Below are 27,803 nucleotides of genomic sequence, written 5' to 3'. Positions count from 1 at the left end.
AGGTTTTCCTTACTTATTCGATGGAAAATTGCTAATTAATCCGCACGTTCGCATCGGTACGGTCAGCTTGGTAGACGACTGAACTGTAGAAGGAAGAGCACTGCACGACGCTGAAGCTTAAGAACACGCTTTAATGATCGCGGTTGCGTCACAATGTTTCTGAAACATTATTAATCCCCATGTTCTAGAATTCTGCAAAAGCATCGTAGTCTGGTAGTTGGTGCCATGACAATCTATAAACAATCTATAAACAATCTATAACAATTTATAAACAATGCGTCTTCAGATTAAGCGCATTTTTTTTTTCCAAGCAGACACTAAAACATCCAGACCTTTGAGCGGGGCTATAGAAAACAAAATATTCAATAATAAAACTCAACACCACCACTTTTTAAGCCACAATTGAGATTTCGGGCAGTTTTTAGCAACCAATAGCGAGGAAGCATTGAAGCAAAGTTCTATGTTGTACCACCCAGACGGCACGTCAGTCAACTAGCTCACGCATATTGCTACCTGGAGTATGCCTGGCTTTGAAGAAGAGTTTTAGGAGGGACATGATTAAAAAATGCTGCCCGGATGATTGCTCACGTTTTTTTACTAAAAAAGTAACAGAGCATCATGGGCACAGCGTTGTCAGTGTAGCTGCTTTCACTATGTGAAGCCGTTTTCTCCTACATAACAAAGATAAAAAATAATATGAGGGTATATACATGTAGGTCGTCCTGTGGTTCTGATGCTTCCTAGATCAAAAGAACAGCTCTAGAGGAGCATAGACAAGGCCAACGGTCATAGCTGCAGTTGATATGGGATTAGTGCTGGATGAATGTCTGGCTCTCCCCGACATCTCCAGGTAACTTACGGGTGCTATTGATCCGTTATGTTTATCACCCTAAAGCAACACTTGGGCAGATATAGTTCCACTAGTGGACTCTAGATAAAGTTTATCTACCTGTGAGTAGTCTTTATGCACCTAAGCCTCAACGCAAGCACGTTCTTCATGTCTGTGCCCATCCCAATTTGGCCTGTTATACTAGAAATGGTTCCTGCGATGGCTGACACTCATTAGTTCGTTTAGACGTGAAGGTGAACAGGAAAACTTGTTTTGAATTTAAATGCCCGCTATGTGTTTGCACACGTTATACCTAATAAAGAAATATAGTGAAACATAATAAACAGAGCTGTTGCCATTCTTATTCTCCGAAGGCAGCATCTTGATATTGGCAGCGATCAGCAAAAGACAACAGTAAGCGTGCCGAAACATTGACGTTATTTCAAGAAATTTGTTAAACACGGTACTGCTTGTCTTTCCTTTTTTGAAACCTGTTTGCAGATTGTGCCGTACTACATCAAAACACGTCTAGTGCAATTTCCCGGATGCGTAGGTCTTTTTCTCGCGGGTGTTGTCTGTGCTGCAACAAGGTATCTACCAACAACTATTCATCTACTCATACTGTATTAATTCACACACCCTAGTTAAAAATGAGGCACTTTTATTGCATTTCCACGTTAATATGCTTGCTTAGAGGATAATTTCCTAATGATGATATGATTGATAAGACTTATTTTTGATGAATAATGCTACTGTCTCCCGTAACACAACGCGAGCGTGTTAGGCTGTTTACAAAACTTACACTTTTCTCACATCTGAACTTCTAAAAGGTCACCGCAGCTGGCTTGAGACACACTGTTTAGACGCATTAAGTTCAGTGGCACCTAAATTTGGAGTCCTAAAAGAGGTCGTTTTGAGTACTACGTACTAGAGTGAATCAATGTTTTATGGTTACACTGAAATAATGCAACAGCTTGTGGCATGTCTTATGTCTCGCTTGTATCTCGCTGTTTAATGCAGTACTAGTCTCAAGCAAGGCACAGTATGCCCAAGACACCTTCCTTATGCATAAGCTTGCCATTACAGTATAGTGACTTCTTGTATAGACCGTAATACTAATTTTCTATTGTAGTATAATATTTTATTTTACATTTATTGTACTTGCAAGGTTGGACGTACTAAGTGGAGTCAATCGATGTTTTATGGTTACACTGCGAAAATGCAAACACACTTTCATGCCTTATGTCTTGTTGCTTGTATCTCACCGCTTTGTGCAGTACTAGTGTCGGGCAGAGTAGTTGCTTGTGGGGCGAGTTGGTGGTTCGTAAGTGCTAAAACTGCTAAACAAGACACGAGGAGGAAGAGCCCACGACACGAGCGCTCACATTCAACTGTTTATTTCTTGCTATTATCATTTATATATACAACCAATGGCATGAAACTGAAAAGCACAATCCATACAACCGATCACTTTACTTATTGCCCACGATCTAAAAAACATGACCTCCTTTATAATAGTTCGAGTGGTGCCATGTTCTCACACCTTTTACTTGCACATGCAATATTCATTGCCTCGATAAGCTCCCTAATCCGCTTGTCTGACGGCTGGTAATCCGACTGTTCAAACAAAGGCACGCATGGCGTAGAATGGCGCCATCGCATAGATTGAGCCCTGCCTGGACGGCAGTGCAGGCCATAATGACTACTATGTTAATGAGAGTAGCCAGGGCCACCTCAGCCAGCGCTGTCATCAATGCGGCACGAAATCTAGGTGACGGAGCTGTTCTAACCCATGTGTGCCTTTGAACAGTCATATTATTAGCTGTCACAAAGACAAGCGGGTTAGGCAGATTATCGAGGCAATGAATATTGCACGTGTGATCGTGTAATCGCTCTCACTATCAAGAGCTGAGTCGTACAGGTCTGTGTCACTCACCTTGAAGCTTTTTTTTTTAGTTTCATACTGGTGGTTCATGTGTGTATTTATACGTGGCAACATCAAGAAATAAACAGATGAAAGTCGGCACCCATATCATCGTGTGTTATTTCTTTCTCCGTCTTGTTTCACGCTGTTTTAGCAATTAGTGTGAGGCATGGCACATATTGAAAATATACACAAGCTTTCTTAAGCATATACTTGCCGTTACAGTTTCATGATTGGTATTCGTTGTATTACTATTGTGATTTTTATATTTATTGACGTCACAAGATTGGACATACTAATCAGAATGACCCAGTTGGCTGCTTTATGCTTACACTGTGATAATGCAAAGAGCCTCTTTGATGCCCCTGTGAATTGTTGCTCGTATCTGACTGCTTCATGGACTACTAGTGTCCAGCAAGGCACAATTTGCAGATTTGCACAATTTTTCTAATGCATATACTTGCCATTATTTTGTCGTCACCAGTCGTACATTTACTGTATCGTACAACTATTTTCATTTTACAGTCATTTTATTTCGCAAGATTGATTCACCATACTTAGCAGGTCCAATGTTTTGGTTACACTGAAATAATGCAAAAAGTCTGTGGCATGCCTTGTGTTTTGTGTCTAATATCTCACTAGCTGTTTCATTCTGTACTAGTCTCGAGCAAGGCGCAATTTGCCCTAAACATTCTCCTGTTGTGTATACTCGTCATCACACTCTAGTGACTGGTTGTCTTCATTGTACAGCGAATACTACTTTCGGTGTTGCATTCATTGTATTGTATAGCTGTTTTAAAGTGGATCATAGGTGCTCATACATACTAGCGATTACTGCATATTGTGCGTGCTTTTACTGTATACTTCATTTAGCACCTGTCCCATGTTAATAGAAATTAAAATACTATTCATGATGACATTGTTTAGCATTGCACATGCATTTACCACTATTCTATGATGCAAACTTGGCATTTCTAGTACTCGCATAAAAGCAGTGAAATATTTCACTGCATTGAAACATGGCAGCACTTGTAATGTTCTGTATATTATGTCAGTCATTAAAAGGTGGTGTGGAAGAAATAAAGTGCATGACATGACAGAAAATGTACTTCGCTGAAAATGTCTGTTATTCATGAAAAGAAGAAAAAAAGCTGTGAAATGACAGAAAATATGGTGGCGGAAAATGGAGCTGTACACAACTTTTCTGTTCGTTACCGACAGAAATAACCTGGGAAATGCTGATCACCCTTGATATATATATATATATATATATATATATATATATATATATATATATATATATATATATATATATATATATATATATATATATATATATATATATATATATATATTGTGAGCATTATTCATACGCTTCATATTCTCACCTGTACATACTCATCATCACCGTTTTGGGGCCTGGTGGTGGGGCTCTCACTCGGGAGAATAAAGAAGAGACTGGCTGCCTAAACCTCGTCTCACGAGTGGTGGAGTGTGCTGTCCGGTTCCTTCGCCCTCTCGCTCCAGGTCTCTCTCCAGCCTCACCTACGCTACATCCCTGGAGCTCCGCTCGGGTCGCCGCCTCTACCAACTGCACTCAACCATGTCGCAAGACCAGCAGACCAGTACCACGACATCCACCTTGCCTACTCCTGCGGGAACTCCTTCTTGGACAGTCACCACCCCTTAGAAGGATCCACCGGTATTTGCTGGGCTTCTAGGCGACGACGTTGAAGACTGGTTGGAGCTATACGAGCGCGTGAGTGACTTTAACCACTGGAACGAATCAGCAAAACTTGCTCACGTCGCCTTCTACCTAACCGGAGTTGCGAAAACTTGGTTTTCTAATCATGAGCTCGATTTGGTCAACTGGAGCATCTTTAAACACCATCTACGCCAGATTTTCGCGAACTCGTCTGTCCGCACCGATATCGCTAAGAAGCAGCTTGCTGAGCGTGTACAGCACTCAGGCGAGTCCTACACTTCGTACATAGAGGACGTCCTCGCCCTCTGCCGCCGCGTGAACACCTCGATGGCAGAGAGTGACCGTGTACGCCACCTGCTCAAGGGTATTGGGACTGCGGCATTCAATGCTCTTGTAGTGCTGAATCCCACTACCGTCGCCGACATCATCACTACGTGTCAGCGTCTCGATGACCTTCATATGCTCCGCTTACGCCCTGACACATCTGATTTCCAGGCGTCCAACGACAGCGAGCTACGTGCTTTGATTCGCTCCATCATCCGTGAGGAACTGCACGCCCAAGCTTCGTCAAACCGTCCTGAGGTCCATCTGACGCCCCCTGGTGGCGGCCTACGCCATATCGTGAGGGAAGAGATAGCTGCCGTGACCTGCCCGCAAATCACGAGCCCGCACCCTATCCATACGCCAACGTACGCTCAGGTTGCCTCTATAGCGCCAGCCTCCCAGCAGCCACCACAACAGGCACCTGCACCGCACATGTCCCTGAATCCTATCACTGCAAGACCATCGCCTGTTTCGTCTTATAACGCATGGAGCCCACCTCGACCGGTTTGTTACTACTGCGGCATCCGTGGCCACATTTCCAGGTTTTGCCGACGCCGTCAGCAAGATGAAAGACGTGGCTATGACGGCTTTGAAAGGGATCAGTTTTCTGGCCCTGTACCACGACGTCGGCGTTCTGCCTACGATTATTATCCACGACGTTCCCCATCTCCACAGGACTTCAACACTGCCGGTTCATTGCGTTTCCCGCGTCGTCGCTCTCCATCACCGGTGCGGCGCTCTTCTTCCCCTCTACGACCGGCTACTTCGTCCCCCGATCACCGCCCGGAAAACTAAATGGTGCAGCTTCAGGAGGGAAAGCTGCATCTTTTGGACAACGTGAAACTCCTCCGGAGCGCCCGTCAAATGTACTTCTGGTGTGTGTTGAAGGTGTCCGAATCGAAGCCTTGGTTGACACAGGTGCATCGCTTTCCGTTATTAGTGCTGACTTGTGTTCTCGATTGCGAAAAGTGAAGACACCGTATAATGGCCCTCCCCTTCGTTGTGCTAATGCCGTTCTTGTTCAGCCCTCCAGTGTTTGCACTGCGGGCGTTTTCATTGATGGCATCCTCCACCACATTCAGTTCGTCGTGCTATCTTCGTGCACTTACGCGATGATTTTGGGATGGGACTTCCTGTCCTCCGCCTCAGCTTTCATCTCTTGCCGTCAGCGAACTATTCGTATGACAGACACTGAATCTTCATCCACTGTCAATGATCATAGCCTGCGTTTTGTCACGTCTACCGACTGTTTCATTCCCGCGCGCAATGAGCATATTCTGACGCTGACTTCCGAGACTATTATTAATGGTGATGTGTTCCTTGCACCGAGCGGTTACTGCATTTCTGGTGGGCTTAGCCTTACTCCTAGCCTAGTTCGGTTTCAGGGCGGTAGAGCGTTAGTCGCTGTTCATAACCCTACTTCTTCGCCAGTTGTGCTCTCCCAGGGCTCTACTGTGACATGCTTTACTGACATCAAACCTCTTTCGCTGGTACCGCTTCACACCGAATCACCACCTTTGTCTACCACAACTGATTATCACACTGCTGCCGCTGCTTTAACGGCCGCGATAAATCCCGATTTGACCGCTGCGCAGAAAGAAGACCTTCTGGCACTCCTGCACAAACACAGAGCCTTATTTGACGTCCACTCCAAGCTTCTGGGGCGCACTTCCGTCGCAGTACATCGCATCGAAACCGAAGGCAGTTCGGTTGTACGCCGCCGCCCGTATCGCGTGTCTTCCGCAGAACGGAAAATCATTGCGGATAACGTTGATGACATGCTAAAAAGAGACATCATTCGGCCATCCTCCAGTTCTTGATCGTCTCCTGTCGTGCTGGTTCGCAAGAAAGACGGCTCTGTACGATTCTGCGTCGATTATCAAGCCCTTAATAAGATCACGCGCAAAGACGTATATCCGATGCCAAGAATTGACGATGCCATTGACTCCCTCCAGGGTGCAGAATATTTCTCTAGTCTAGACCTCCGATCCGGATACTGGCAAATCCCCATGCACGAAGCGGACAAGGACAAGACAGCCTTTGCCACACCAGACGGACTTTATGAGTTCAACGTCATGCTATTTGGTTTATGTAATGCCCCTGCAACATTTGAACGCATGATCGACACAGTTTTACGTGGCCTTAAGTGGAAGACCTGTCTGTGCTATTTAGATGACATCGTTATTTTTCTACAACTTTTCGTCAGCACCTTCAGCGCTTGGACGAAGTTTTCACATGCATTTCCAACGCTGGACTCCAACTCAACACAAAGAAATGCCATTTTGCCAGAAAGAACATCAAAGTGTTGGGCCATCTTATCAGCAAAGATGGCGTTCGACCAGATCCCGAAAAGGTTGCTGCCGTGCTTCGCTTCCCTCGCCCTGAAAATCAAAAGCAATTAAGAAGTTTCTTGGGCCTGGCATCCTACTTCCGCCGCTTCATCAGTCATTTTGCGGCCGTGGCGTCACCGCTCCACAAGTTGCTCACGTCGGGCACTGCTTTCCCTTGGACAGATGAATGCGAACTTTCTTTTCAAGCCCTCAAGCAGGCATTAACCACCGACCCTGTCCTCTGTCACTTCGATGAGAACGCACCAACTTGCTTGCACACCGACGCTAGTGGCCATGGGATCGGTGCTGTACTTTTACAGCGTGATACCACGTCACGAGAGAGAGTTGTTGCCTATGCCAGTCGCGCACTAACACCTGCCGAAAAGAATTACTCGATCAGAGAACAGGAATGTCTCGCAGTAGTTTGGGCGATCCAAAAATTTCGACCATATCTTTACGGACGCCATTTCACGGTCATAACCGACCACCACGCCTTATGCTGGTTGTCGTCAATCAAAAATTTGTCCGGACGACTTGGTCGCTGGGTGGTACGCTTACAAGAGTACGATTTTGACGTTGTCTACAAGTCTGGGAAAAAAAACATCAAGATGCCGACGCTCTCTCTCGCTGCCCGCTACCACTATTAGCTTCGAGTACACCTCCCCATTGCTCGCCACTTGATGATGAGACTAAGTCGTCACTCCCGTTATTACCGTTATTACCTCTATTGGTTACTCACACGTTATCTTCCAATCGCGTCACTCACCTCGCCTCGTGTCAACGTTCTGACCCCTACTGCAACAGCATCATCCAACGCCTGTGCGGAACTACATCTGCACCAAATGCCAGATTACGTCGACAACTGCGACTATTTAAGCTTGACAACGATGTGCTGTACCGCTACATATACAACTCCGACGGACACCGCTGGGTACCTATTCTTCCACGTTCGATGCGCACACAAGTCCTTGAAGCCTTGCACGACGACCCATCTGCTGGCCATCTGGGATTCCACAAAACATACCACCGCGTTAGGAGCCGTTTCTTTTGGCCAGGCATGTCTACCTTTGTGGCCAAGTACGTCGCTTCTTGCGTTCAGTGTCAACGGCGGAAACGACCGACTTCGCCTCCTGCTGGGCTTTTACAGCCCATTCCATGTCCCGAGACACCGTTCGCCATCGTTGGTATAGACCTAGTCGGCCCTCTGCCCATAACGCCAGCGGGTCATCGATGGGTCGTGACAGCTGTTGACCAGCTCACACGTTACGCAGAGACCGCTCCTCTACGCTCTAGTTCGGCCTCCGACGTTGCCACCTTCTTTCTAGATGCCATTGTGCTGCGCCATGGTGCACCTCGTGTACTGTTAAGCGACCGCGGCAAGACTTTCATGTCAAAAATGCTAGCAGTAGTACTCGGAGCTTGTGGCACAGTTCATAAGACAACATCCGCATACCACCCACAAACAAATGGCTTAACCGAGCGATTTCATCGCACACTAATAGATATGATATCAATGTATATCGGGCCAAACCACGACAATTGGGACAAACTTTTACCTTTCGTGACTTTTGCTCACAACACCGCTATCCAACGAACTACGGGATACTCACCTTTCTACCTAGTTTACGGCCGTTCACCGACATTCACCATCGACGCCGCTTTCTTCAATGCCCCAACTAACACCTCGGCCAGTATACCCGAACAGTACGTCTCGAGACTTGAGGAATGCCGTCAACGTGCTCGCTTCAACACAGAAGTCAGTCAGCTAGATCGCAAGCAACGTTACGACATCTCTCGTCGCGACGTCTCCTTTCGTTCTGGAGAGGAAGTGCTCTTTTGGACGCCCATTCGTACACCCGGTTTGTGCGAGAAGTTTGAATCCCGCTTTCTTGCACCCTATATTATTAACGAGCAAACATCCCCCGTGAACTATCGCGTTACTCCCGTAGACGTTTCTTCCGACCATCGTTGTCGTGGTTCGGAGGTCGTTCACGTTTCGCGCCTAGAACGCTTCGTTCAGCGTTCCCCTCCTGGCTAAGTCGCGGCCTGGCTGGCCGCTTGCGCGTGCCGGGAAATTAGTGTGAGCATTATTCATACGCTTCATATTCTCACCTGTACATACTCCGCATCACCGTTTTGGGGCCTGGTGGTGGGGCTCTCACTCGGGAGAATAAAGAAGAGACTGGCTGCCTAAACCTCCTCTCACAATATATATCTTTCTTCCTTATATATATATATATATATATATATAAATCTTCTTTCAGGAGCAAAGTTTTTTATGAGAAAGCTGTAACGGGATTGCTTTGTAGCTTCGTGCTACCTTAAGGAGAATCAAATGTTTTTTTCTTTCATGAAACTTTATCAACCTTGCGAGCTTTAGCACAACTGATTTACGAACTTCTTAAAACACCTGCCAAGTGCCATGGCTACACGCCCACGCCTTTACAATAATGCTAACTTTCCGTCATTCGTCGTTGCAAATCCTCGTTTTCCATATATTAATAAGTAAGGCAATTTTTGTGTAAAAACCAGTCGTCCTGTTATCGCCATTTATTCTTTCCGAGCTTCGCTATTTCTTTCTGGCAGTCGAGCGGCAGCTGGCGTTTCTAGGGCCCGGAAAGGCTGTAGCGTTGCAATGTTGCTTTATAGTATTAGAAATTTCTTGTTCCTGTTTTTTTTTCTTTTTGTGCCATCTCACAATTTCATAAGACGATTAAACGTCGCCTACCAGAGCGATTAGTTATACAGGCGTTTGATCGAATTCTATTGCTGATAGTTTAACTCAACTTATCGCTCTGCTACGTTGTTACAGACGTGTTTGTGATCACGACCGAAATCATTCGGGACCATTATTTAACATTGACTGCTTTGAATCAACCCCTTCACCATACGCATTTTTCGTTGTGTATTTTTCATCCTGAAGGTCACCCCTAAGATAAGGTAAACGCATGACGTATTTCTGCATGCATAGCTGAAATTGGGTACTTGTGATGAAAACTAGCGCGAATAAACAGCGAAACAAAAAAGGGGGAAACAAAAAAACAAGGGCTATCTGATCAATTGATTAGAGCTTTTCACTTGAAAAAAGAGTCCTATGAGCACAGTCTATTCAAGTGCCAAAAAAGCAACTAGCTAACATGAAACTACGGACTGTCATCTAACGTGTATGCTGCAATCCCTGCAGGCCTCGTAGGGCGTTTCACATATTTATAGAGAGCTTTCAGGACATGCCAATATGTTCTACGTCAGATTCCCAATTGTATGCTATCTAGCCCAGTTTGACTGTGCACTAGAGCACATTTCTTAATTGATCCTGCTTTACCAAGTTAGAATCATTATCATTGATGCTAAAGGGACAGGTCAGGTAACTATAGAACGTTTGCTCCAGTTAAGGTTCTTATTTGTGCCACATCTTCATGTAACGCTTATGGGCCTTGATGGTACTCACGCACTAAACGAATGTAGAAAGTCATTCCTACTATTCGCGTAGGGGTGAACCTAGAGCAGAGAAACTCAGCGAACCTGTGAACATTTTGGATACGGGATTTGGAGCATTCCACATGAACAGAAACTTGAAAGCCACGACTGACGTTATATTTGCAGCGGTATGAATCACCTCATTCTCAATCCCGGGCGTTATGGATTTCGAAGATATAAGCGTACGACACAGAGACAGCTTTAAGCCGCTACGTTTCTAGCGCAAGCCGCACGTTGAACGAAAAAAAGTTGTCCCAGTGTCTCACTTTTTTTACGCCTCCGTCTATTCCTGTGTATGAAATTGCAAAATAATTGCAATTATGCGTACGCGTTGACAAAGATCAGCACTAAATTTGCGAGTGGCTAGACCTTGACTGCTTCACATAAAGAGTGCTAATGTTTCTTTCTTCTTTTTCAGTACGACATCGTCCACAATTAATTCGCAAGCAGCTATTGTATACGTTGATATCATTTCCCCTCGGTGGAAATATGCCACGCGTCACGTTCTGTGGATTACACGTTGCACAGGTAAGATGAAACGCAGCAGCTAGGATTGAACTGATAATTACCTGGGCTTTATGCTTGCTTAAGTGACTCCGCTCGGTGAATTGCAAATCTGCTCGATTGTACCATTGGGTGAGCGCTGTTGCTGGGCGACTGCCGTCCGAGTAGTTTCCTCCAACTTCGCCCTCCTCCTCGCCGGCGCACAATGGGCGTGTCCGGTGAAAGGGTGTGACGGCGCAAAGTGCATGAGCGGTGTTTTCGCATGGCGGTTTGTCTTTTGTTTCGTTTAATCCACTGCAACAGGTAACGACGTTTTGCCCACAAGCCACCGGGAACGTTTGCCAGGTTAGCATACTTCGGTTGCAGATAATTTTTTTACGCTACAGGGGGGAAATCCGTGCGACAGCGTGACTCAAACTTTACTGCGATGAATGTAGCTAAGCAAGAAGCTACACAACGTTTCAGCCGGTGTGTGCGTTAGTGAAGTGAAGTGGTAGTTATACTTGAAAATGGATGACAGAGACATTATGTTAAAATTAGACGTTGCGCGGATGGCTGTGGGTTATATTATGTTCTTAACTCAACTTAGGACGAGCTTCAACAAACCAAAGAACTTCATCAAGTGTTTCAGTGGTGCCACACATGGCAAATGTCAGCAAACTCTGAGAAAAGTGTTGTCATGTCTGTAGCAAATAAGGAGCATGTCCTATTATTTGATTACATACTGGGTGGAAACATGCTATCACGCTTCGAGCATGACAAATATCTATGCGTTCGTATTTGCAGTAATTTGCATTAGAATGATCACATAACCCAAATCACTAACCAGGCAATGTCGAAGCTTCATTGCATGATTGCATGAAACGTTCCCTTCGCAATAATTCATGGGAAATAAACCTTACAGCGTACGAGACTCTTATTTTACCCATTCTTGATTATAATATTATTATTTGAGACCGTTTTACTTAAGTTAATATCAGCAGGTTAGGAATAATACAATATAAAGTGGCGAGATTTATTTTTAATCGCTATTGCAGAGCATCGGTTTCGCTACTGGTGGCAAAAACTGGTCTGAAATACTCCTCGTAGGGGAATAAAATTACGATATTACACTTTATGTTTCAAATCATTAAAGGACACTTAAAAGTGACACAACTATTTTTCTACATATTGTCGCGATGCAGGACAGGACGTGCAAGCAAGAGACGATGACGAAGGAGTGTTGCTGGGGCGCTTCAGCAGCCATGTTCTAGTGTCAGCGGGTGCCTTAAGCATTCGCGTTGCATAAAAAAGATACTTGCTTGTCTCCGCCTCGCATCATTTTGGTAGACGTGCGGAGTACCAACACGGAGCAGGGCAGAGGTCGTTGCGTGAGCCCTGACACGATGATCGACAGCCAAAGCACCACAATGACCGACCGCCCACCTCCGGTGCCGCAGACTCGGACCTCGGCTGTGTTGTCTCTGCTGCGAGACCCATGGACCTTTAATGGTTTCGATGGTACTGACGTTGAAGACTGGATTTCCCGGTATGAGCGTGTAAGTGAAAATAATCGGTAAGACCCAACACTAATGCTAGCGAATGTGATATTCTACCTCCGAGACACAGCGTTAGCATGGTACGAGACTCACGAACATGAAATAACGAGTTGGGACTTCTGCAAGCATAATCTTCTAGATATGTTTGGAAAGCCTTCTGGCCGTCACCTGACAGCGAAGAAGGAGCTATCGACCCATGCTCAAACATCGACAGAATCTTAAGTGGCATATATACAAGATGTCCTATCGCTCTGTCGTACAGCTGGTAAGGAAATGGACGAGACCAACAAGATTGGCCGCATCCTGAAGGACATAGCAGATGACCCATTCAGCCTGCTTATCTGCAAGAACTATGACTCGGTGGACGCGATCATCAAACAGTGGCTAAATTTCGAACTGATAAAGATTCGCCGCATTCGGAAGCAGTTCAACAGGCTACAAAATACAGCTTCGACGTCTTCGTGTGAAGAACAGCCACGTGGCCCTCATTTGTGTTGACAAGAAAATTTGACGCGGTTAATTGTTCGCGAGCTCGATGCCACGTCTGCAGTCGTTCCTCCTCAGCATTGCTCAGACAACGCATGTTCTGTGTCGCTTATGCAGGTCATTGTCAAAGAAGAGATAGCAAATTTAGGCCTACCGTCTCTCTGCACCATTCCTGATGCCGCTCTCAGCCAAGGCTGGTGCCACCAAACCACAGCTTCCCCGGTTTCAGCGGTTTCAACATCGCCGTCGTAACCCATCCGACTAGAGAACACCAGATGATAGGCCGATTAGTTTCACTTGCTCATGTGTTGCACATATCGCTCGTCATTGCCGCCGTCGTTGGTCATGGCTCCCTAGGTGTTGCTTCCCGTCTGACCGTCCAGATCAAGGTGCTTCCCGTTTCTCTGTGTGTCCTTCATCTACGAATACCCACAACGCAACTACAGCCTTCTGAACCAGCCGGTCACCATCGCCCCTAGGTCGTCGGTCTCATTCGCCGTAGGCCCGCCACTCTATTTGTCCCGCGTTGGTGCCACAAGAAAACTAGTTGGTGCAGCTCCCGGAGGTGACGCTGCGTCAACGACCCGGCCTGTAAATACTCCGATCACATTGCCTACCCTTCGAAGCATACTACACGTTGAGGTAGATGGAGTACCAGTCAAGTTCCTTGTCGTCACCGGTGTGCAGATGTCTGTAATGAATGCCGTCCTTGGTGAAAAAATCAGAAAGGTCTTCACGCCTTCCGTGTCCGTGCACAGTACGCGTTGCCGAGGACAGGACGCCTCCGGTTGTCGGCATGTGTACAGCAACAGTAACGATTGCCGGCGATCAAACCACCGTCTTATTTATTGTGTTAGAGCACCGTCCGCATGGCCTGATTTTGGGACTCGACTTTCTTTCGACCAATTCCACTCTAATAGGCTGTACTACAGGTGTCATGCACCTGGGCCTTCGTTCTGACAGCTACTTTCTGATGCCCATTATCCGTCCCTGTGTTCAATAGGATTCGCCCGGTTGCCGCCTCAAGTCACTACTACTGTGCCTTTTACCGCGCGACCACATGTTCCTGATGGCGACTACATCGTCTCTCCGCTTGCCGACGTTATCTACTAAATGGCGTCGCGCTCCCAAGTACCGTTGTCATCATGGTCGATAATTCTACTTGGCTTCGCGTTCTCAACTTTGCATGTGTTGCACATGTTCTTCCCGGTAACATGACAGTGGTCCGTGTGACACCTGTGCACGAGTACCAGGTATCTCCGCTCGCGTCCACTATTTCTGCCTGTGTCAGCCTTATGCTCGCGTGTTCGCGTTCGGCGTCGCGACGCTACCGCGACGTTGATAAAGTGATCGCTACTGGCCTCTCTCCAGCTCGAACTGAAGACCTTAGGCGCTGTTTGTTTAGTTACCGCGATATTTTTGATTTCGATGAGCACCCGCTCCGTCAGAAGCCATAGTCCCCCATCGGACTCACACCGGCAAGGCGAGTTCTGTTTATCACCGCCCCTATCGCGTGTCTGCGGCAGACCGCAGGATCATTCAAAGCGAAGTCGCGAAGATGCTGAAGAACATAATCGAGCCTCCCACTAGCCCGTGGTTCTCACCAGTAGTCATGGTCAACAAAAGGGACAACAAGTGGAGATTTCGTAGTTTATTATCGCCATCTGAACAAGATCACCAAGAAGTAAATGCATCCATTGCCTCGTATCGATGGTGCACTTGACTGTCTACATAGCGCGAAATATTTTTCATCGATTGATCTCCGCTCGGGCTACTGGCAGATTGCTGTTAAAAAGAAAGATAGCGGAAAGACAGCCTTTATTGCACCTGTTGGACTTTTTCAATTCAGAGTCATGCACTTCGGCCTTTACAGTGCCCCGGAGACGTTCGAGAGAATGATGGAAGCCTTTCTCCCAGGCTTGAAGTGGACCATCTGTCTGTATTATGTCTATGACGTAATCGTTTTTCTTCAACCTTTGAAACCCACATTGAGCGCCTCGCGACTGTCATTGCTGTGTTTTGCGCTGTGAAACTTCAGCTCAGCTCGTTGAAGTGTCACTTTGGTTGCAGTGAAATAACCGTTCTCGGGCACCTTTTAAACGTCAATAGAATTAAACCTGACCCGGCCAAAGTTCGATCCGTGCAAGACTTTCCTGTGCTATGCTCACTTAAGGAGGCTCGCAACTTCATAGGCATATGCTCGTACTTTCATTGCTTTGTTCAAAATTTTGCTGACATTGGGTGCCCTCTCACTTAGCTTTTAAAGAACGATGGCGTTTTCACGTATGGACAGCGGCAGGTCGAATCCTTCACAGCACTCATCAAACTCTTCATGAAGTCTCCAATTTTAGCCCAATTTGACCCTTCAGCACCCATTGAAATCTGTACAGATGCTAGTGGTCCCGACATTGGCGTGGTTCCTGCCCAGATTGGGCGTGGCCAAGAGTGCGTTATCGCTTACGCAAACCGTCTCCTGTCCGTGGCCGATCGCAATTATTCTACCACTGAGCGAGAGTGACTAGCGCTGGTTTGGGCGACAGCGAAGTTTCGCCCATACCTATTTGGCCGCCACTTCCGCGTAATTATTGGTCACCACGCATTCTGCGGGCTCTCCTCGTTGAAGGACCCTACAGGGCTTCTTGGGCGTTGGGCATTGTGCTTGCAAGAGTACACATTGTCTGTACTGTACAAATCAGGTCGTTTACATCAGGACGCCGACTGCATGTCCCGCCACCCTGTTGACCTATCGGAAGCCACAGACCTTGAATTCGACACCAGTGTTATGTCCACCTCAGGCTTCCTCAACATTGGCGAAGAACAGCGCCATGATCCCTTTCTGCGAACCATCGTAGATCGGTTAAGCTAGCCAACTCCTGACCTTGCGTCCCTTCTGTATGTCCGACGGAGTCCTATACAAACGCAGCTTGCGCCTTCCTGGTACTGACCTACAGTTGGCCGTACCGGGGCACCTTCAACGCACCGTGCTTTAACAACTCCACGAAGCGCCCACCGCTGGGCATCTAGGTGGTACTCGCACCTTTGACCGAGTGCGGAACCGTTTGTTCTGGCCCGACCTCTACCGCTCTGTGCACAGGCATGTGGCTGCTTACGGCCTGTGCCACCACCGGAAGCCCACTCCCATAGCTCCAGCTGGGCTTTTACAACCCGTCGATATTCCCACAGGGCCTTTCATTCACGTGGGACTCCACCTACTTGGCCATTTCCCTTTTCCAACTAAGGGTAAGAAAGGAATTGCCGTTGCAACGGATTACGCTACGCGCTTAGCCATTAGGGCACCTCTGCCGACAAGTCGTGCCACTGAAATCGCAGATTTGCTCCTACACAACGCAATCCTGCACCGTGGTGCTCCACGTCAGCTCCTCACGGATTGCGTACGCTACTTCTTGTAAAAGGTCATTGATGATATCTTCCGCCTTCGCTCTACTGAGCATATTATAGCCATTGCTTCCATCCACAGAAAAACCGTCTCACACAGCGACTGAACAGGGCGCTTGCCGACATGCTAGCTATGTACGTTTCTACGGACCACCAGGACTGGGACGTCGCTCTGCCGTATGTCACCTCCACGTACAATGCGTCCGCGGACACTATAGGTGACTCACCATTTTATGTGCTGCTTGGTCGCAATCCAGTTTTGCCACCGGACACTGCACTTCCACAAGTCACACTGTCGCACCCGGCTTGTGCCCGGGATGCAATTTCTATGGCCGAACAGGCTCGTCAGATCACGCGCGCTCTTCTCACTGATTCCCAGGCTTCTCAGAAGTCCCATTACGATACACACCATAGGGACGTGCAATATTTACCTGGCTCCCTCGTGCTCCTGTGGTCACCATCTTGTAGTGTGGGCCTGTTGGAAAAACTTTTGTCGCGGTATTCAGGTCTCTACCAAATCCTGCGAACGTTTTCGGCTGTGACGTACGAGATTGCTCCCAAAGAGCCAAGCGCGTCGTCCCTACTGCCAAGAACATGTCTCCCGTTTAAAACCCTACGTGCGTGCGTACCTTTGCGGGTCATAATCGCTTGCGCCTGGTCGGCGCTCGAACCAAGCCAGCGTAGTGGCGCGATGCAAGAAGTGGTGACGAAGAAGTGTTGTTGGTGGGGTGCTTCGGCCGTCATGTTCTAGTGTCAGCTGCTGCCTTCAGCATTCGCCTTGCATAAACAACATTCCTGCTTGTCTCTACCTCGCAACAATATTATGCTACTAGAAGGTGCGATATCTTTTGAGTAGTTAAATTTGAACAAAAAAATTACGTGTTTGAGATTTCTTTCTTGCAGCGAACGATAATAGAGTGAAATGACTTAGACTCGCGCACAGTTGAAACGGACGACATTGAAAATATTGAATTATTCATTATCAGCTGATCGGTCATTGTACGTGTTCTTTTTCTTCTTTTTATGCATGCATATGCTTATGCATGTAATTATGATGTGCTTTCTTTCTATTTCCTTTTCGCTACTGCTTTCTGTTTGAGCGACTTTTCTTGATGTAGTGATCGTTTGGTACCCATTCTCCAACCACTCCTACTGGAGTAAGCAGTAATGCAAAATAAATAAAATGCGTTAGGGCCAAAATCTAGCACATAGCATAGAAATAAAGAATTCTGAAGGAGAAGTGCACTGAACTGAGTTGCAACAAGAATTTAAGGTGTACGTAGGTAAATTACATATATTATTATGTTGCTCCTACACCACTTGTCCGTTTTAAACCTTGGGCGCTTAAAACCTTTAGGAGCGCTTCTTAAATAATTTTGTGAGGGCAATAATTAACAATGTCTTGTCTGCAACATTGCCCACATGGGCCGCTCTCTTGTACAGGTCCGAAAAGCCGACGTTCGATTTCGCCTCACGCGACTGGACTAGATTGGCCTAAGCCGCGATATCGGCGCAGCCTGGACAATCTCGCGAGGCGAAATCGAACGTCGGCTTTTCGAACGTGTTGAAGGTAGCGGCCATGGTCCCACTATTACTTTTCCCCCCTAAATTTGATATCGATTGCATTCACAGTTCTGCCAGGGAAGCGGGATAAATTTTACCTTGTTCGTAAAACAAACCTATAATACTTCACATCGCTTGCATACGTAATTCACGGCATACTGTAATTAGTATGCACGCCTTTCTTTTGATTGACCCATTACCCATAACGTTCGCCTCATTTTAAACATATTATATTAACAAGGTACATTGTTTAGTCCACCGAGAACCATTGTAAGTCTCGTTGAACGCATAAAATTAGAAGAAAACGAGTGTTCAGTAATTACTTGCGACGCTGAATTTCGCACCAATTGTAATACGTATATGTAACACCCAACAGCAGTTGCACCCATAATTAATTACAAGTGCCGTAATTAGCCCACACAATTCGCACTTTGCGTACTCCCATACTGCCCATAACTTTCTCCTTTTTTCTACTAAATAAAACGAGGTTCCTGGCTTACTTTCACGAAATACACAAAAGAAACCAACTATTAACGTCGAATGAAGCATGAAAATACGAGAAAAACAAGGGTTCAGTAATAATTTGCAAAGCATATATTTAATCAGGAAACGTGAAAGTTCTGTCGCATATTACATCTAACCTTTCCTCTGTTTTGAGCGAATTTGGAGTTGACGTGTTGCACAGTTATTTTAAGACATTGTGACACATTGCGAGTTAAGGCAGTCTGATACCCTGGAACGTTTGAATAGATAAATTTCTAGAAAGGCTGTAATTACCCTACACAGCTCAAACATCTATCGTTCGTCACTACAGCCATGATTGTTGCGTCAAAGAAATATAAACATCGTGCCTCGCAAGTCCACCCAGGAGATCATGGAAATTCTACTTCATGCTTCGTGTAAGACGAAAATTCGAAGCATGCAAGTCTTAAGGAATTATCTTGAAAGCCCATGTTCAACGTACACACTTCACACTTTCGATACGCATCACTTATTACGTGGCTTCCATTTGATGTAAACATGAAATGTCTTCCTTGTTTCGTCCTGCTGGTAAAGTTCTTGAGAGTTTTATATAACGGTTCTAAATGGAGCCAGAACTAGCACTTAACAGCTTTAATATAACCCCTAATTGAGAAAAACTTTCAAAATTTGCCTCCATATCAACCCTACTATTATCCAAATTTACTTGAAATATTGGCTTTGTTAGTAATATCTTTTTTTCTGAAAGCTGTAAGAACTGGCACATAACGTTTTTGTGCGCTTCTATTCACATTAACAGCTTTGCTGTAAATAAACGGTAATGCATTCCCATACTTCTTCTTGTAACTTTAGGAACGACTAGTACGACTTTAAGAATAAGAAACTGTCATATTTTATTATTCTATTGTATTATTTGCAGGTACTGTTGGCCGATTGGGCCGTTATGGTACGTCCACACTAGCGACAAAAACGCGCGCGACACACCGCGCGCGGCGAGCGGTGCTGTCGCGCGCGGCAAAATTCACGAAAAGCGGCAGCAACGCGCGGCAAACGCGCGAATGGGTGCGAGACCCATTTTTCGCGGCAGACGCAAAACGACCACCAATCAGAAGCGAGCCGCTTTACGAGCCGCGCTCCTGTGGCGCCACCTGTCGCACAAGCAAAGAATCATAATCTATGGGCTCTGAGACAGAACAGTGACACGCGCGCCGTAAAATCTCACAGGTCATTTCCAGTCAAGGGGGCTGTTTTTGTTAAGCCTTACCACACCGCCACTGAGGCGTCGACGAAGAATTCGCCTCGCAATGGAGGCGTTTTTGGAAACCGTTCGCGGATATGCGTGCCTCTATGATAGATCGAGCGTCGGACAAGGAGCTGCGCGCCAACCACTGGCACATTATGGACAGCAGTTTGGCATGACAGGTGAGTAATTGGTGAAGGCGGGGAAGCAGAGTGTGCGCCTGGCCCTCAGTGTCCCTGTACCGCACCCAAAACTTTCTCGCCCGCTTTCTGGCACGTCGGCGTCACACAAGTAAAGAACAAACAAGTATTATAGTGTTCACAGTCACCAGTAGCTCCGCGTCCGTATCCGACATGCCTGAGCGTGGCCGGCAGTGGCGCAAAAGAACACAGACACTTCCGATGGAAGACGAAATGGGCAGAACGGAGAGCGCGTTGTCACGAGAAGTATCGAATGGAACGAGACAACGCGGGACTCCACGGGCCGCTGCCGCGTGCCGCACAACGCGACTGTGGACTTGCCCGCACGCGTCTGCCGCGCGGGCGCTTGCCGCGTGCGGCGTGTCGCGCGCGTTTTTGTCGCTAGTGTGGGCGTACCAATACAGCCGTGGGGTACAAATATGGCAGAAAACGCATCACGGCTTACATAAAGCAGCACTATATAGCTAATACATAGATTCGAAAGTCACAGCGTGGCATTATACATAAATATAATACAAAATCAGACTTAACAACCGTCGTGTGAAACATAAAGCAGCAATGTGTAGCCGAAAAAGGCATAATCATACTACATACTACAACTTGCATGATACATATTACACCACACATCGAAACATTATACATAGCAATGTATAATGGCGGGTATGGCATTCTACAGCTTAAACGAGAAATGTTAGAACATGAGGATTCATTCAGAAAATATTTTGTAACCTCGGTTTTAAAATGTTCTACAGTTTGAGAATCACATAGGGCGCTCGGTAAATCATGCCAGTCTCTTATGGTTCTAGGGAAAAAAGAGTATGCGTATGTGTTCACATGAGATTGCAATACTAGAAAGTTGCTGCGGTGGTCACTTCGCAGGCTCCGGACTTGTCGCCGAATTAGGTACTGCGCTGCATCAAAGTTAAATAAATTTTGAGAAAGCAGAAACAAGAATTTTAGTCTGGCTATGCGACGGCGTTCTTGCAACATCTCTGTCACAGAATCATTACGCGAGTACATTGAAAGAATAAATCTAGCCGCCCTTCTTTGCACTCGCTCAATTTTATAAATTAATCCTTTTTGGTAGGGGCCCCATATGATGCTTGCATATTCTAGCGTAGGCCTTAAACACGCTGTTAACTTTACAGGGGCTGGAGCGAGTTTTAATTTGCCACGTAAGAACCATAACTTTTTTCAGCGGTAGGGCAAATATTAGTGATTTGTTGAGTCCAGTTGAGGTCTTTAGATATTGTTACTCCTAAGTATTTACACTTGTAACCGGTAGTTAACGTGTTAAGATGTACTTGATCTCAGATATTATAAGAACATGGAGACAATAATTATTTATGGAAGTATATATGCATACGGTGTAATGAATTCAAATAGTTTCTCCTTTATTGTTACAGCGCTAGCTTTAGGTGTAACCATGACAGCATACAGTACGCTGTGCATATATATGGGACCCTTGAATAGGGTGAGTATGCTCAGAATGCCTCGTGAGAATATCACTGTCTGCTGTGAACATGCTGCATGAAATATCTTCCACTGACCGAGTGAAATTTGAAACTAAAGATGCTGCCATCATTTTTTTTACAGCGTAAGCTGTTATGTACTCATTCTAATAGCCTTTTCGGTTGGCGAAATTGCCTGTGGCCGCCGCCGCCATCGTCGCTGCCGGCGGTGTCTGTCGCAGCTATCACTAGGAATTACAAATAAATATCTAGTTCCCTCCGGAATCGAACCCGATTCCTCTACGCGGGAGTTTACTCCGGCACTGCGCCACGCCGGCGCTTGCTATAGTTGCTGCAGAAACATGTCCTATACAGGCGTCTTAGCGTGGGAGGGGTCACGCATTTATTTAAGCGTTTGTTTGCTTGTTTAAATGTTTATTTAAGCGTGCGCCAGTTCTCTCTAAAAATGTCAAACTTGCCTCCTGACGAGCGGTGGTTTCCTGAGCAGCGAGCCTGAAATGGGCTGCCATTGCTTATGCTCTCAGGTTTAATGATACCGTTGCACATCGTCAGTGTAGTGTGGAGGTAACCTACGTGCACTCCCGGAAGTTCAGGGCCAACATTGGGAACATGAAGGCCGGTCTGTTGCATGTGTATGGTATTCACTGTGCGCAACGCGACAGCAAGTCCTACATCCCAGAAAGCGCCACATTTCAAAAAAGGAAAAAGAAGAACAACACAAGGAAAACCAGAACGATGTCAAAAAGCACTGTATGGGCACTAGTACCCTTTTAAAACATGCAGACAAATCCGCCGCGTTATTACTGGGTATGGCATTGCGTTTTTGAGCTCCAGATGACGTGTTTGATTCTCACCACATTGGCTTTATTTAAATGGCCAAGAAATAAGAAAACGCGGTAGTACTTAGGTCTGGGTGCGCGATAAAAAATCCAAGGTTGTTGCAATTATCCCCGAGTTTTGCACTCTTGCTTGTCTCACACTCAGATTGTGGTTTTAGCAGGTAAAGCCCCGGAATATACTATTTTTAACACTCTCACATCACAGGTCATTACATAGAATGAGACAGTGATCGTGCCTTTGCAAGAGAAATAAGTTTCAATCAGCGTCATTATCTCGAGTAGCAGCTTATCTGCACAACTGCAACATATTCCATTAGGAACGACAGAAATCTTGACCCGATCTCTATGCTCGAGCCAAGAGAGTTCCCCTCATTGGCTGGAACCTTACATTACTCGTTTAACCGCATATAGCGTCGCGCCCGCATTGCTGCCCCCTTTAGCTTCACCTCCTTCAGCTGCAGTGCCTCTGAAGGACAACAAAGAAAGCAGGAGCAGGCCAGACGCCGCAGTTACCACCCTGCTCACACTTTGGACTTGGAATACGACGGCACGCCACGTCGGTCGCAGTAGCGTAGTCCATGCCACGGTGGATTGCGACGTCCGACGAGTGACCCGCTGACGTGCATCTTTCGGGCCTTTACGCACTGCTAATGCCATTACGACGCGGCAAAGGAGAAAGGTTCGCTGAACTCGAAGCTGTACTGGAGTTCAACGGCGTCATTGCTCACTGACTAAAGCCTGTCATTCTTCTTCACACTCTCTCGGCCGAAATCCCGTCCACTTTTTGTCGTCTCATTCACCGGCCGGTGGCCTTACGACGATCTGCGCTATACGGTGCTGTCATGCTATGGACCATGGTACTTCGCGCTCACGGAGGCCGGAGATGAGGTCCCGGTTTCTGCTCCGGGGCTCCCGTCCCCCGACCATCGCCAGACCCGCCCCCACCTACTTCTTTCGACATATGAGAGCAGGTAGGTGGACAGCCGTCTTCGCCCTCTGTCGTTCGTGGCAAGACAGACTGCCACGAACGACGTACACCGACACTATTGGCAACGCAGACGCAAATACCACTCCCTTGAAGCGTCCCTTTATGTCTGCAGCTGTTACCGTGTAGTCCGCTACATCCGCACGTTCTTCCGCACATAACAGGTCTTCTGATTCCAGCTCGTCTTCCTGCCTCTCGACTTGAAGCCGGTATCCGGCGTGTGACTCTTCCGTTCCACTTTTCCGTTGGACTAGCATCAGAGTAATCACCTGGCTGCCGTTTCCTACTTACTCTGCAGGCGGTGACCATGACACCACAATCTTCCATCTCCAACGTCTACCGGTGATCCCTGCAACTGCAGTGCCTTTGACGGACGACGAAGAAAGCACAAGCAGGCGTGCAGGCGCTTTCGTTCTCGACAGGGCTCGATGCCACAGCGGTCACTACACTTGCTGTTTAAACTTGACGATGCTGCTCATATATTGGCATCCCCTTTGAAAAGGGGCGGTGACAAATCGTCACCTAGCCTGATTGGGTTACTCAGGTATACTATAGATGCTCTTCATCGTTGTATTTCTGTATACATTTCATTATTCTTTTTTGTTTTCCTCCAAACTTTTCTACGTACAGTGTATCACCAGTTATGCCTGTAACGAATGCGGTCGTATCAATCTCTTCCTAGCTTTTTTTTTCACCAATACTCTAAATGCCTGTTGCTTATCTCGACTGCTGACCGGTTAGTGCTTCAGTCCTCTTTAAATCCAAGCGTTTCTGGAAGGTATATGGTACCTACGGGTCTCAAGGGATGTATGCGTTCGCATTCTATAAGGATGTGCTTACTGGTCTCCAGATTTTGTGTGGTGAAATACAGTCCTCGAGAAAAGCGTAAATAAGCACACGTGCCAATGCCCTCGCCTTTTAGAAAGCATCGTAAATCTAATGTACGCGTAATAAAAAAAAAACAAAGCAAGAAAGAAACAGTCCCAAAGTTCGTCGGCAGGCGTACAAGTACAAGCGCGCACAACGTGGACGACTTGAGGTAGTGCGCGGCGCCGCTATATTGCGAAATGTCGTCTGGCATGACCTCATAATCGAGCAAGTTAAAATGTCAGATCATCTAGTAGGGTCCGAGATAGCGTTAGAAAAGTTTCACACTAAGTCCTCTTCGGCGTATCAGTGTCCAAACGCAAACACAGCCGCCGGGCTGGTATTCCACGTAGCGTCGCCAAAGATTGTAATGCCGACTGTCGGTCATCTGCCGGTTCTTGATGCGCAGGCGTGCGTGTTGTGGGGTTTCTTTGGCGCGCTGGAGATAGGACGCGACATCGAGGTTGTCTTCTATAGTGACGTGCGGTAGCGTAGCATCGAGCGTCGTCACCGGGTTCCTTCCATAAACCAGCTTGGGCGACGTCAGGGGAAATATTTCTTGCAGCGCAGTGCTGTAAGCGAAGGTTACGTATGGAAGGAGGCGATTCCACGTCTTGTGTTCGAGGTCGACGTGCATTGCCAACATGTCGGCGAGGGTCTTGTTTAGCCTCTCCATAAGACCATTCATATGCAGGTTATACGCAGTTGTCCACCTGTGGCTCGTCTGCCTGTGTTGAAAGATCGCTTGGGTGAGCTCCACTGTAAAAACTGCTCCTCGGTCGGTGATGAGCACGTCTAACTCGCCGTGGTTGTTCAGTGGCTATGGTGCTGGGCTGCTGAGCACGAGGTCGCGGAATCGAATCCCAGCAACGGTGACCACATTTCGATAGGGGTGAAACGCGAAAACACCCGCGTACTTAGATTTAGGTGGACGTTAAAGAACCCCAGGTGGTCGAGAACCCCAGGTGATTGAGAAGCCCAGGTGGTCGAAATTTTCGGAGTCCTCCACTATTGCGTGCCTCATAATCAGAAAGTGGTTTTGTCACGTAAAACCCCATAATTTAATTTAATGAGCACGTCTGGCGTACCATGTCGCAGTAAAATGTACTCGACGAAGAGTTTCGCTACTTCTGCCGCGATACCGTAGGGGAGGGCTTTGGTTACGGCATAGCAGGTAAAGTAGTCGGTGGCGACGACGATCCACTTGCTTCCGGATGTTGACGTCGGAAAGGGCCCTAACAGGTTCATACTGATCTGCTGAAATAGTGAGTAAGAAGGCTCTATAGGCTGTAGCAATGCTACTGGTCTTGTTGACGGGGTCTTGCGTCTCGGGCGGTCTCGGTACGTCTTGACGTAATGGGCGATATGGGTGTTCAAGCGTGGCCAATAATACTGGTCCTGAATCCTCACGAGCGTACGGAAAAACCCTAAATGTCCCGCCATTGAGTCATCATGAAGGGCGTGGAAAACTACTGGCCACAGTGCTGAAGGCACAGCCAGGAGGTAGTTGGCGCGGACTGCTGAGAAGTTTGTTCTTACGAGGACGTCATCTTGCAATGAAAACGAACACAATCCGCGCGCAACCCTTTTTCAGGTGCGAGAAATGTACTATCGTTTCTGCAATACCTTTTCCCATATGAAATGTACCCCATGAAAGCACGACAGAAAAAATGTATTTTCCTGTACAAAAATATTATCTGAAAACTGAGCGGGATACACGTTGACCGTCTGCGCACCTTGGGCTTTATTCTTTCAGGCTCTGAGGTGATTACGGCTTCTTAGGAGAGGTTTGAAAGCACGCAATGCAAAGGCAGATTTGGCAGGCTCTTCACACAGGTGCCACCCGTCAATTCAAACAAGAACATAAAGTTATAGTTGCTTTATCTCCTAAGAGATAGTGCTACCTGTTTCTGTGGTGCTGCGTATGCCCCCCTGTGTATTTGAGGCAGATATTGCTTGTGGTTGTAGGTGGGACATGTATGTACCAGTGACCAACAAAGCGTTTGAAATACGCTTATGACAAAGTTGCGGTTCCCATCCAAGAACTCGACAAGGCTTTTTAGATCCGGGTCTGCTCTCTATTGTTCGGCAAAGTTGTCGGCACTTATTGTCCCTTGGCGAGAGTGGTCGTCCTGGCTGTTTTGCGGCGGCTGATCAATAGGAGCGTGGGAGGGGCAGTCGGTATCAGTGTGTTTTTGTCCAGGCTTGTATATCACGGTGCCGTCGACTTCTTCAGTCGCAGGTGCGTGATGCTCGCTTTCTACTTTGAACGGCCTGCCATATATGTAAGGGCGAAATTTCATTGTAGCCCAAACTACCGCAAAACATATCTTTTCTGTCGATGAATAATTGGATCGCGCTTTCAACAGCAACGGGCTAGCGTAAGATATGTCCATTTCATGTCCGCGTTTGCTCTGGACTAGGACAACGCCGAGGCCTACGCTGCTTGCGTCGGTCTGCAGGACGGTATCGCCGTCTTCGTCCAAGTGAGCGAGTACTGGCAGCAACTGCAGTCATCGTTTTAATTCCTCAAATGCCTCGACTTTCCACGTTTCCCACTGAAATTCTACGTCAGATTTCGTCGGAAGAGTCACAGGCACGGCGATGCGAGATAAGGTCTTGACAAAGTGCCTACACTAGGCTCACATACCGAGAAACTTGCGCACTCCCTAGTAGACGGGTTGCGGAAAGTTTGCATTGGCACCTGTTTCCTGCGGATCAGGAAGAACTTCGAAGCGAAGAGGCGTTTCTCCGGTGCAGGGTCAGCCCAGAGGACTTGATGGCCTCTAGTACTGTCGCAAGGCGATTGGTGTGATCGTGAAAGTTTGACCCGAAGACAACAGTGTCTTCATAGGAGATCAAAAAGGTCTGCCATTTCAAGCTAGCCTGTAGAGTCTCGGGTGCGGAGCGCAGGCCAAATGGCACGAATTTCCAATCATAGAGGCCATCTGGCGTTACAAAGGCGGTCTTCTTTCTATCCCTCTCGCCGACTTTGATTTACCAATAGCCAGTGTTGATGTCCATGGATGAAAAATACTTTCTATTGAAGAGCCTATCCGACGCGTCATCTATCCATGGGAGCGTGTACACGTCCTTCTTCATTATTTTATTCAGGCGACAGTAATCGACGCAGAAACACAGAGTTGCATTCTTTCTCTTCACGGAAGGATATGCGATGATCACAGGCATCTCTACGGCTGGATCATGTCATCGCACAGCATTCTGTCGGCTTGTTGCCTCATACCTTCAAGTTTTCGCTTCGCAACTGGTTATGGAATCTGGTGGGGTTGTCGAGCGCATTCTTCGTTTGTTACGCGATGCAAGTGGTCTTTCTAGAATCCTTGATAATGAAGTGAAGCACTCGATAATGACGATGAGACCTGTAAGCTGTTATTGCTTATACCTGGGAAGGCTCGCATTGATATGGAAAGCGGGTTCAGTGACACCGCCTATTGTTGCAGGTTCAGCTGAATTCGAGAACGTATCGAACGTATCGCTGACGGCTGTAACTTCTTCTATAGAGGCACTCTTCGTTCCCTCAGGCGCCTAAATTCTTCGCTGAAGTTTCTAAGCCTTACTTTAGCTTTTCCTTAGCTCAATCAAGTGATTCCTCTTGAGACGGAAGTTTCATGTTTGAAGAATTC

The 27,803-nt window shown here is 46.9% G+C and overlaps 1 protein-coding gene across 2 annotated transcripts in view; it reads left to right on the top strand.

Annotated features, from left to right (window-relative positions):
* The window catches only part of LOC129386794 (sodium-coupled monocarboxylate transporter 1-like), a 52,131-nt gene that overhangs the window by 5,880 nt on the left and 18,448 nt on the right, over positions 1 to 27,803 (top strand). For both annotated transcript variants that reach the window (XM_055075002.2, XM_072284022.1), the window contains exons 3-5: positions 1,331 to 1,419; positions 11,008 to 11,117; positions 21,403 to 21,470. In XM_055075002.2, coding sequence (XP_054930977.1) covers positions 1,331 to 1,419; positions 11,008 to 11,117; positions 21,403 to 21,470 — 267 coding nt within the window. The remainder of the gene's footprint in view (positions 1 to 1,330; positions 1,420 to 11,007; positions 11,118 to 21,402; positions 21,471 to 27,803) is intronic.

The sequence above is a fragment of the Dermacentor andersoni genome, chromosome 8 (genome assembly GCF_023375885.2).
Source record: "Dermacentor andersoni chromosome 8, qqDerAnde1_hic_scaffold, whole genome shotgun sequence".
NCBI classification, from domain to species: domain Eukaryota; kingdom Metazoa; phylum Arthropoda; class Arachnida; order Ixodida; family Ixodidae; genus Dermacentor; species Dermacentor andersoni.
Note: the sequence above shows the minus strand (reverse complement) of the source record. Positions and strands in the feature narration are given on the sequence as shown.